At 43.9% G+C, this 12,023-nt stretch overlaps 1 protein-coding gene across 1 annotated transcript; it reads right to left on the bottom strand.

Moving 5' to 3' along the window:
- Window positions 1-1,491: 1,491 nt before the first annotated feature.
- On the bottom strand, window positions 1,492-3,584 carry LOC122652008. The gene is made up of 3 exons (XM_043845629.1): window positions 3,243-3,584; window positions 2,166-2,591; window positions 1,492-1,932 (listed from the first exon to the last, which is right to left on the bottom strand). Exons 1-3 carry the CDS (start codon window positions 3,582-3,584, stop codon window positions 1,492-1,494), a joined length of 1,209 nt encoding a protein of 402 aa, XP_043701564.1.
- Window positions 3,585-12,023: the final 8,439 nt, after the last annotated feature.

The raw sequence follows: 12,023 nt of genomic DNA, 5'->3' as shown, positions 1-12,023 counted from the left end.
TCACAGCAGCATCAGGCAACCGCAAGTACTTGGTGGTTGCCATCGACTACTTCACCAAATGGGTAGAGGCCAAACCATTGGCCAAGATCATAGAGAATGAAATGGAGACGTTCGTCCGTGACGACATCATCTACAGGTTTGGCATGCTAAAGATCATAGTCTCTGACAATGGGAAGCAATTCAATAACCCCAAGTTTAGCACCTTCTGTCAGAGCTACAACATTGACTATCGGCCTATTTCGGTAGCCTACCCACAGGCCAATAGTCAGGTGGAGGTCACCAACAGAACCCTGCTGGACGGAATAAAGAAAAGACTAGAAGGAGCTAATGGGAAGTGGGTCAAAGAATTAATGAGTGTTATGTGGGCATACCGCACCACAGTAAGGACACCCACAGGAGAAAGCCCATTCCACCTGGCATATGGAATAGAAGCATTGGCACCGGTAGAGGTCTTCGCCATGTCCCATAGAGTACTACACTTTAATGAACGAACTTACACAGATGGACTTTGAGCGAATCTAGACTTCCTGGATGAGGTAAGAGAGAAGGCACTACTGAGGAACGTGGCCTACCAACAGCGAACAGCCAAGTACTATAATGCCAGGGTACGTGAACGGTTATTCCATCAGGGAGACATAGTCCTAAGAAGGGCAAGTGCATCATAGCCAAGAAAAGAAGGGAAGCTGTCAGCAAATTGGGAAGGACCCTATATAGTTTCCAAGCGGATACATCCAAGGACATACCGCTTGAAAACTCCGAGGGGCAAGAAGGTAGACCGCACCTGGAACTCAAAACACCTGAAGAAGTATTACCAGTAGAAGTGACAGCACCATCGGCAGTAGCAGTCAAGTAGTAGCAGTAGCAGTACCAGTAGATGGCATCACTGTTTCAAGGACAATTTGAAAATTTTAATTCAAAATAAAGAGGTATTTCGGGAATACTTGTCTTCTTCTACCACTCAATCGAATCACTGCCACTACACCAAGGCGTTATGTCACCAAGGCTTTATGCCTAAGGCGTTATGCCACCTAGGCTTTATGCCTAAGGTGTTATGCCACCAAGGTGTTATGCCACTGAGGCTTTATGCTTAAGACGTTATGCCACCAAGGCGGTATGCCACCGAGACTTTATGCCTAAGCCGTTATGCCACCAAGGCGTTATGCCACCGAGGCTTTATGCCTAAGGCGTTATGCCACCAAGGCGTTATGCCATCGAGGCTTTATGCCTAAGGCGTTTTTCCACCCAGGCGCTTTGCCACTAAGGCGTTATGCCACCAAGATCCATGGACCACCGAGATTAGACATCCCTATGGACCGCCAACTACATGGGGTTGCACAGATACGAGAACCATCAAAGCAACAATGATCAAATGCATGTCATATCAACATCACCAGAAGAAAAAGTTGAGTACATACAAAAGACAAAAAATAAGCATCCCAATCCAAAAGTTATCATCCAATAACTCAACATCCAGAAAGAACATCTATGAAATCATGGGGCATCCAATGGAGGAGCAGCCTTTGATCCAGAAGGAGACATCAAATCAGCATCAGCATGAGGAGCAACACTCTCCTCTGGTGTGACCACACCCTCCTCTGTCATCGCGGCGCCATCCTCAGGAGGAACACGACCCACTGCAACAGTCTCAGGAAGCAATATGGTAACCTCTGGGAACCCCGAGAAATCATAATCAGGGGTCCTCTCTAGGTTGTGAACCGCCAAGTCCCTGATGCCTCCATCGTATATCTCCTGGTTATACTGATGAAAGTAATCAGTGATCTCAAGAGACCGCTGGTATGCCGCTACTGCCCGCTCCCCAGCCTCAGACAACTCCACCTCATGTCTCTGCCTCACAGCGCGGAGCTCCTCCTCTAAGGCCCGGACTCTAGAAGAACTCTGAGCCGCTACAACGGTAGCCGCCTCGAGCTCCTCCTACACCCTCCTCTCACGTGCTACAGCCTCCTCGTGGGCAGCCCTAAGCCCATGGACCTCCCTCTCCATGTTCTGCAGTACACGCTTTATCTAAAGCTCGCGAAAAGCATGACCCTCCAGTCAAAGCACAGCCTCAGTAGCACGGTGCTGGACCTACAAGCAACAGGGCAGACAATAAACATCCCAAGCACAAGAGAAGTAATGACAAAAAGAGAATGAAAAGAATGACTCACAGAAGCCATGCCCTGATAGAGACTCTGCGAGAGCGTGGTGTCACTGATCCCCCGGAGGGCTGAACGCTCCGCGGGAAGCCTACCCAGGTCCAACCACTCTCGACTCACACCACGAGTGGCCAAGGTCGCTCCCTCCAGAAGATCCCATGCCAACACCAAAGGAGAAGAGGTCGCCGGATCAGCGGTAGTGCCAGCAGGAGCAGAGGCCACCCCTTTCCCCTCAGAAGGGGGTGGAGCAGCGAACCCGGGGGTGGAAGCAGGAGGAGACGTCCGTGGAAGAATAACACTTGGCCCAGTCCTCACCAAGCTGGGGGGATCAACACCCCCCTTCCTCTTGGTCCCAATGACCACAGGAGGAGAAGAAGAAGCTGGGGGTACTACACCAGAAGAACCACCCCCAGAAGCAGCATCCTGAGCGCTCCTCTTCTACATGTTAGAGCCGAAGATGCTAAGATCCGGCCTGATGTCCATTGCACAACAACATCCAATCAGGGACACAAGGCAAGTCAAAATAGGAATACATAGAAGGAAAGTACATAAGCAAATATCAAAGAAGTCAAGTATCTTACAAGGACTCAACTTCCAAAGACACAAGAAAGCCTTAGAATCCAACTGATGGACATCGAACGGGTCGCATCCCTGACATCGCTGGAGGGAGTCGCGCTCAAAGTTGCTCAACTCAAGAGGGCGGTTCACCCTCTTAATATCAATAACCTCCCAGGTAGATCGCAAGGCACAGTGGGGGACCGTGGCAAAGAAGAAGCAATCCCTCCAGTACTTCACCGAACTGGTGATCCCCACCAGAGGATCGAGCGAGGCAAAAGATCCCCTAGGGAGACGACGGGCGAAGTGGTAACACCCACCTTCCCCCTTCTTCAACATGTAGAAGTAAGAGAACAAGGGAACAGTGGCAGCATGCCCCATCTAGGCGAAGAACACATAGAAGCCCAGTATGACCCTCCAAGAGTTGGGCAACACCTACCCGGGGGTAAGGCACCAATGCTCCAACACAAGCTCCACAAAGCGGGAGACAGGGAAACGAAGACCATGAACAAAGAAAATGCAGTACAAGCAAACCTCATCTCCTCGGTGGGAGTAAGCACGATCATCCGATCCAGGGACACAAAGCAAGACCTCAGGTGGTGTATGGAACTCCTGGCGGAGGGACGCCAAGTCTGAAGAAGTCAAGATGCTAGCAATATGGGCCAACTTGCTCCTAAGGTCGCCAACAGAAGTAGAAGCTCGGGAGGCCTGACGACCTCTACTAGGAGCAGAATCTCCAGAAGCCTCTTCCCCATCAGTAGCAATGGGGGAAGGCAAGGAAGCAGAAGTATCCATGGGGGAAGACGACCCAGAAGAAGACTCCTCAACAAATCCAACTCCAATCGAAGTCGGATCAGAGTCGTCAGAGGAAGACATGAACAAACAAGGAAGACAATGGGTTACTTACTCTGAATGAAGACCTCCCAAGACCAAGCAACCGCGAAGAAGAGAAAGGAGATAACCTGCAGCCACCAATGCAGAACTAATCAAAAAAATAAAACAAAAAAAAAAAGAAAAAGAAAAAGAGAAAAGAAGAGCGACACGCACCAAGGCCACTAGCAAGCGCGAATCACCAGGCGCAAGTCGATGGACAGTCAACCCCTGGGCGCAGATCGATGGACGCCACCAACCCCTGGGCATGGATTGAAGGATGCCAACCCCTGAGCGCGGATCGAAGGAAGCCAACCCCAGGCATGGATCGAGGAAGCCAACCCCTGGGCGTGGATTGATGGACGCCAACCCCTGGGCACGGATCAAAGGGCGCCAACCCCAGGTGTGGATCAATGGAAGCCGACCACGGGGTGCTGATCGATCACCTGGATCGTCACCCTCTAAGGCTCAAATCGTGGGCACGAAAGCGGTTTAGCCACCCACGAGTAGCACGCACCCAAGAAAATGGCAGGCACAAGCAAGCAACACGTAGTGCAATGAGCAAGACTATGGGCACTACACCAGGCAAGCACAAAAATAAGGCTAAGTGTCTAAGAAGAATCAAGAAAGCTTGAGACAAGCAAGGTAAACCTCATTGTGGCAAAAGATCAAACATTTGGGGGGCATAATCAAGAGACACAAAAGCCAAGACTCAAGTAAGAAGTGGAGGAAGAAAAAGCCAAAGGGGAGAAAAAGTTAGAAAGAGAGGGAGAGAAGGTGAAAAGGGAAAAGTGAAATGAAGGCAAAAGTATATATATCTACAAAAAGAAAGAAAAAAGAAGAAAGAGACAAAAAGATGAGAAAGGAGGGATTTGAACCCATAACCTCTCCCTCACTAAGCAAATTGCAACTACACCCTCTACAAGAAGATTATTCACAGCACATGCCTCAATTGATACAAGAAGACAAGGAGTACTCTCTTGAGCATGTTGTTCCAAGAGAGTAGGGGGCAAGTGATAAACCTAAATTCACCCCGACAAATCAGGGAACGCCACATGCCCAAACCCAATAAGGAGGACCGGTTCAGGACGAGAACCCCAAAATGAAGAACCAAGTAAGGATTTGACCCAACCCAGCATGGGCACCCCGGGCACGAATCGTGGGCGCTGACCCGAACTCGAGCATGACATCCCAGCACACGTCATGCGCACACACGTGATCTCCAAGCACAAGATCCCTCAGATCGCCATCAACAAGACAGCATCGCCAAGGACTCTGTGCCACCGCCTATCGAGTCACTTGGAGTAAATGGACTCATACACCATGAACTTCATCTACCACGTAGATGAGTCTATCCATCAAGATTACTAAAGCCACCCGAACACTACGTCCCACAGGAAGGCAACTTCCAAAGACACCACGTCAGGGGACATCTTAACTCATCTTGAATACTACTATTCATCTATTTGCTTAGAGAGATCTAACTTAGGCATCGGAGAGTCCTAGGCCGGAACCACATCGGTTCTCCTTTGTCACCCCAGGGTCTTTTGTAGGTTATGGCACTCGAAGGACCGCTGAGCGATTTCTTGACGCAACACACACGAATAGGCCCAACAGCACGAAAGAATTATCGGACGGACTCACTAACAATGGTTTCGTTCATAAATCCATTGCAGCTAAAAGGGTCGAGCTGCCCGAGAAATGTTATTGAGCCTTGGCTCGTATTTCAAGGACTTCAAGAAGGGTCTGACCACATGAATGCTGGGGCAAGGATCATACCTATAATGTAGACTCATCTTTTATCGAGGGCTAATTCATGAACCCTGAACAACAGTCTCTTCTCAATGCATACTGCACAGAGGCACTACTTGTTGATGTGAGCGAGCATTGGGTTCTCCTTACGATCTTCTTCGCTTTTGGGGTTGGTGCTATGAGGGTAATTTAAAAAGTCGCCGTTCACGAACCTTCCCCAATCCCGATTAAGGAATCTTTCTTCAACTGCGAGTCCAATGTATTGATCTACGATCTTATGAGTTGGCTTAACGACCATCGCAAATAATTCACTGGCATACGCTGCTGTCTCGCCTACGTGGCACAAAATTGTAATTATATATTAGGGTCTTGGGTGTGGTTATAACACTGTCCCCTTGAGTACTACAATCCACTTGAAGCTTCAAGATCAAAGCTTTAAGACATCCATCTAGTGATTTCGGCTTGACAAGGAAGTGTCGCATATGAAGGGAAAAGAGAAGACACCACAAGTGGTGATACTTGCTCAACATGCAAACCCCATGAGTTACAAAAGGGAAGCCTCCACACTTCTATTTTGGTCGTCTTGAAACTAGTTAAGTCCTTCTTCGCTCTTAAATTTTGTTTAATCAACGTGGTTTTCAATTTTACTTCGTTTTGCAACTTCAAAGGAATGTGATCCCATCTCTCTAGATGGTGATCACACACACTCCTTGCTTTCTTTCTTTCTCTTATGTTGTATCTCACTCGAATGAATGCATCTCTCACGATCCCTGTCCCCCATAGTCTAAGACTCCCTCATGCAAGCATTCATACTGTTGATTTTCACGTACCCCGCATACGCTTTCATGTTTTACACTTAATTTACATGCTTCTCCATGCACTTATATCTAGCTACTGTTTGTGTTTTCATACATTCACTATTTCACCATGCATGGTTTAGTGCCGATCATGCTTAGGTTATCTTGGTTTTGAGTCCCTTTTACTTTCATGTATACTAACCCCTACTATGCAGCCAAGCTTCTAGGTTTACTCCCTGATCTTCCCTTGTATTTTACTCATTTTCCTTGTACTTTACATTCCCCCTAAAAGCATGTTATAATCCAACCCTGCCTACCATTAGAAAGACCAGCAAGTTCAGGTGGACTGGGGTGCCTAAGACCTTCCCTAGATCGTAACTTGACCCATACCCAAACCAATGGAGCATTTGTCCCCAAAAGAGCATTGCATGAGAGTCATTACATTACAATTTTTTGGCCCTAGACCCCCCTCTAGGTGGCAACTCCTACATTCAATTCACCTCTCTCTTCTCATCAAAGAGGGATGAGGTGGAGGACACATGGCGATCACCCCTGCCATGTCATTGACCTCACTGTGGGGTTTTTCATTTCAGAGGGATGAGCCGATCATTTTGTCCTATTTGTGTCTGACCGAAAATGCCACACAACCTGGTAGCTTTCTTTTTTCCTTAAGATTATTTTTAAAAAAGGAGAAGATCCTCAAATACCACTGTGTAAAAATCTCCCACACTACATCTGATTGTTTGTAGAACGATATCATTCACATAAGCTCTGATGATCAATGTAAGAGAGATAAAACAATAAGAAAAGACGTATGAGAGGGTGACAGTACACTGATGTTGTGGGAAACTTTTCCCATTTATTTTTTGTCAATGTAAAAAGTTGGAAAAGAAAAAAAAATATGGGAAAATGATGTTTGCATTATCGGAATATAATGGAATCTTATACACTAGCATTGTATTGATTGTTGGATGAAACAAAAAGTATCTCAAATGTTTGTTCATGTTATCATACATCACCCTTGATCCCTTACCGCTCTACAACATCTCCCCCTCCTTTTCCCTCCTTCACCGGCTCCCCCTCTCCCTCTCCCTCTCTATGCACCCACCCCACCCCTTGCTCTCATTGGATCACATTGAAAATCTCCTGCAATAGCAGATGGTTGCTTCCAAAAAGTGAGCTATAATCGAACTAAAAAAATGAATATATGGAGATGTTCAAAGACGAGACCTTGGAGCACTTCCGGACATAGGAACCACTTATTTAGGAGTGTTTTCGAGTCGTTTAAGGTCTTCCCTAAAATTCATGGACACATGCAACACATCTCCGACTATAGCATCCAAGATGACTCCATCCACCAGCTATTGTTTCTTTCTCTCCCAAACTCCTCCCTCTCTGTGGGATACTAAGGTTGCGTTTGGTATACATTCTAGGTCGATAATGCGTTCCAAGAAATCATCCCAAATGCAGCCATAGTCTTTCACCCATGATCTTAAACATTTGGACTCGCTATTTATTTAACATATATTTGTCATCTCATCTTCTCAACCACAACATTTTGTGGGTGCACCTCACCCTCTGAAGATTTCAACTCTAAATCGTGGTTAAAAAGAATGAACTATACAAATTATACTTTGAAAACGTTTAGAATCTTATACTGGACATTTTGAAATTTTAGAATCTTATACTGGACATTTTGAAATTAAGGTTGTGTTTAGAATAATTTCTTGGAATGCATTATCGACCAAGAATGCATACCAATTGCTGGATCTGAATCCCTAACTCAGGGAAATCTCTTCCGTTGAGTTGCTAGAGTTATTTTCTTAATTTTATTTTTCATTTATTTGTAGCTTTTTATGAGGAGTGGCGACAACACATGAAATATAAACAAACATGATCCTAAATTCTTAGCATAAAATAAAAACATCTTGAAATTTACTGAAAATTTTGTTTATGTAATACACCGTTTGCAAGGAAATTTTTACTAATAAAACAAACATGACCCTAAATTCTTAAAAACCAAAAAAAACAACTAAGCTGGGGCTATAAATGGGCAGTTACCACACATTATTCCAAATTCCAGGAAAGTATGCAAAGGTATTCATTTCTATTTATGGGTGTCAAAAACTACTACAACCCTAAAATGGCTTTTATACTCATGAAAGAATGTATCTGTATATGCTGAATTTTGTCATCCAAATATATTTCCCTTCTCGCCACCAGTGATTGGATCACAAAACTACCCTCAGGGTTTATACCACAAAAAATTTCCATTTTACCCCTGGAGTGACGGGTGCCCAAACATTGTCAAAATGGTCTTAAACTTTTCAGATAATACATTTACATCTTATAAAGCTAGTCCTAAAAGTTTTGTGCAAATCTGACACTATTTGGCCATCATTTCATAAAACCCTACTTCTACAAATCCTTTCGCTTTCAGCACAGTTTTTATTGTTTTTCAAACAAATTTGTCGTTGATAGCATTGGATAGTATACTAAAGATATGTGGATTGTCAAAATCTGATGGTCAAATTCCCAGAATCAGCCTTGAAAAACTACAAAAAAGACGATTGACCACCTTGGACCCACCCTTGGACTCACTTAAGTATTTTTCTCTATTCTCCTTCTTTATACATATTTACTTAGATTTTTCTTAAATCGATGATATGTAGTTATTTTTTCCATTTGTGCACTCAAGTTAAGGTTTTTGCTCTAACTCAAGCTCTCTTCCCTACATGATACAATATGCCATGTAGTTTACTTTATATGTTATTGTCATGTGTATTCCCAAAACTACGACACGTCATTACGATGCCAACTTTTTCCAAAATACACTTGTGGTACACCACTCGAGGTCAAAACCCTAAGAATTATCTCACCATGTACTGAAAACTACAATTAATCTAATCCCTATATGGGGTACTGTGGGTACCGCGACCTCTGGGATGCGGGTTCCAATCTGCCTTACGAGCGGGATCCCTAGAGTAGTTGTTTATTGAGGTCTCTTGGCGATGGGGGTTTGTGATCATGCTACATATATCAAAATAAATTGAGTCGCCACCTAGGATTCGGACCTAGGACCCAATGGGTTTAGCCCCATCCGGGATGAGTGGAAAGGGCTATGTGATTCTATATGGTCTGGTTAGAGAATCTGGGTAAGAGATCAAGTTACGATGATGGGAAGGTAATTGCATCCCATCTCGCCTGATTAAACCGGTCTTTCTACTAGATGTTTGGTTTCGAACATTCTACCATGATGATGTATTCTATATCCACATGCAAGATTAAATTGATATGCATCAAATGTGTGCAAAGGAATTACACATATTAATTGCAAATGAAAATACCAATCATGCATGATAAAATAATTTACTTTAATAAACAAAAAATAAAATAAACTGAGTATATTTATTTATTTATTTTGATAAGGAAACTGAGTATATTTAGAAGAATTAAAACATGCTACTTTTATGGGTGAAACCTATTATGTACACTAATGAGAAATACTTTAATTATCTACATTGTGTTAAAAAGGGGAAAAGGTAAGAAAATATATTTGCACGCAAAAATGCAGAAAATACAAGATATAGGTTGTCTCCCAGCTCAGGTGGAGATAAACGATCGACTCACCTTACTTTTATCGGACAGAATGAGGGCTATGCAAAATGGATTTTGCTACTCAGACTTCAGGCAGAGTAACGACAAGAAATGGGAGTTTCGCTACTCAAACTTTAGGCGGAGTAACGGCTAGAAATGAGACATTTGCTACCCAGACTTCGGGTAGAGCAATGGCTAGAAATGAGACTTTTTCTACTTAGACTTCGGGTAGAGTAATGGCTAGAAGTGGGATCAAATATGACCAGAAATGGTAAAAAATGGGATTTTGGGTGACTCGAGTCACAGGCAAGGTAATGGGAGTGTAACTTTCAAATAGGAGTGGACAAGTCTTCAAAGAGGGCTCAAAGAGGGCTCTTAGGCATGAAAAAGGAGGGAAAAGAGAGGTTGGATGCACATCCCGAGGTTGGGAGCTACTCCCTTGGACAAAGACATATCTGAAGGCCCACCAAGCCCAACTACCCCTCAAATAAATGAGGGACATGTAACAGTTGACCCTATGATCGAAGCTATAGTGATCACCAACAATGATACAGAGGAGGACTAATGTCCCATCAAAATAATCATTAAGAATAAGAGTCTGAAAGTAATGGAAACCCAAAGTGGGAAGAATTTCAAGTCAAAAGGCTTGGTGGTGGAGAGATCAGCACCACAGGTCCAAGAACGGGGACAGAGCAGTATCACATTTAGCCTAAGAATCAAGTGATGAAGACACCATAGGCTAACATCTCCATTTGGAGGTTACTCATGGCGTCATCAGCATACAGGGAAGCAGTTTTGAAGTCCTTGGCCCATGTCTAAGTTCTTATTGAGATGGATTCGACACAGTTGTTACACGTAGTGGGAGCCACTTATGCCATCCAATCTCTGGTGTTTTCTAAGTTGGACCTGCCACCTGGGGTAATGATGCGAAGAATGGCACTAGACATTGAGAGGGGGTGAACCTGTGTATATTTTAAAAATCCTTTCCCAACAACCAATTTCAAGAAGCAAACATAAGTGTATGGTCACCCACCTCACACTACAAGTGTAGTTGAGGTCTACTAGTGGTCCACACCTACTCTGTAATCAAAGCACTTCAATATAGCAGCATACACACCACAAGACAAGCATATATGTGGTTCGACATAATGGCCTACTTCCATGGAGCAATACCCCTCATGGATTTCGTGCTTTGCTCAGCACTCTTCACTAAAACCATACAACTTAGCTTTACAGTTCCTTATGACATAGGAGCACACAAGAATTACTCCCCACACCTACAGAGTCAGCATTGCAGACTCATTACAATAAAAATATCAATCCCCAATTCCCTCACTCATTACATAAGCAAATACTAATAAAATAATGCCCTAATACACCAATCTAGGAATTGGAACAAGAAATACAGCTCAAAAAACGACTTCTAACAATCCCATTGAGGTAAACCGCGCCCAAACCACCTCTGACACACCCTAAGCATTCTAGAGAATATTGGCACGAATTCCAATGCAAAGAATTCAAAAGTCAAAACTCCACTATTCATCACAAAACAGGAATATCTTTGCACAAAAGCTTCAAACTAGAAAACAAAGACCACCACCATGTAGATCTCAAAAAATTAAGGGGGTTAGCATCTCTGCGCAAAACCCCAAAATCGAGCTTTAAAGCCTCCAAAACCTATGTCACATTTTTGGCCTATAGAAAGACTTAAAAAGGAATCTATTCTGACACCCTGCTAGTGTATTATAGATCTCAAACACCACTTCATTGAGAGCTATTAGATTGACCTTTGAAATCCGATTAAAATATTGACTAATCAAGAGCCACTAAATGCTTTAGATTAGAATCTTAAATACACAAATTAGCATGTGCAAAATGATTCGTGATGAGCCGTGCGTCACTACTTAAAGTAGTGATATGTATTATAACAACCCATGGCCACTATATCTGTATTGCGCAGGTGTAGGAACTTTTTGTCCATTGCTCTAATAGAATCGCCCAAAAAGGAATCTTAAAACCCATATTTTATTGTTAGACTGACTATCATCACTACTTTGGCCACGTGTACAAGCCACCTGGGACGTTTCCTTGGCCATAACTTGACACCATTTGAAAGTCTATCACATGTGACTGGTGAGCAGCCTTTCTCCTCATCTCTAGCACCTTCTTGTGAGAGTTGCAGTACGATGAGTTAGAGTATAATGAAGACACAAACGTTGGACTGGCGCCGGGCCTATATTCTTGGAAGAGTCAGTCGGACTGGTATCAGATTGCTACATGCATTGCAGAGGGTCTTGAG

Source organism: Telopea speciosissima, chromosome 1 (genome assembly GCF_018873765.1).
Source record: "Telopea speciosissima isolate NSW1024214 ecotype Mountain lineage chromosome 1, Tspe_v1, whole genome shotgun sequence".
NCBI classification, from domain to species: Eukaryota; Viridiplantae; Streptophyta; class Magnoliopsida; order Proteales; family Proteaceae; genus Telopea; species Telopea speciosissima.
Note: the sequence above shows the minus strand (reverse complement) of the source record. Positions and strands in the feature narration are given on the sequence as shown.

Coding starts and splice junctions, on each gene's coding strand:
- LOC122652008 (XM_043845629.1), bottom strand. CDS start 3,584: ATGTCTTCCTCTGACGACTCTGATCCGACTTCGATTGGAGTTGGATTT. Junction 2,592..3,242: donor ACTCCCACCGAGGAGATGAG/GTTTGCTTGTAC, acceptor TCTAACATGTAG/AAGAGGAGCGCTCAGGATGC. Junction 1,933..2,165: donor TCTATCAGGGCATGGCTTCT/GTGAGTCATTCT, acceptor AGGAGGGTGTAG/GAGGAGCTCGAGGCGGCTAC.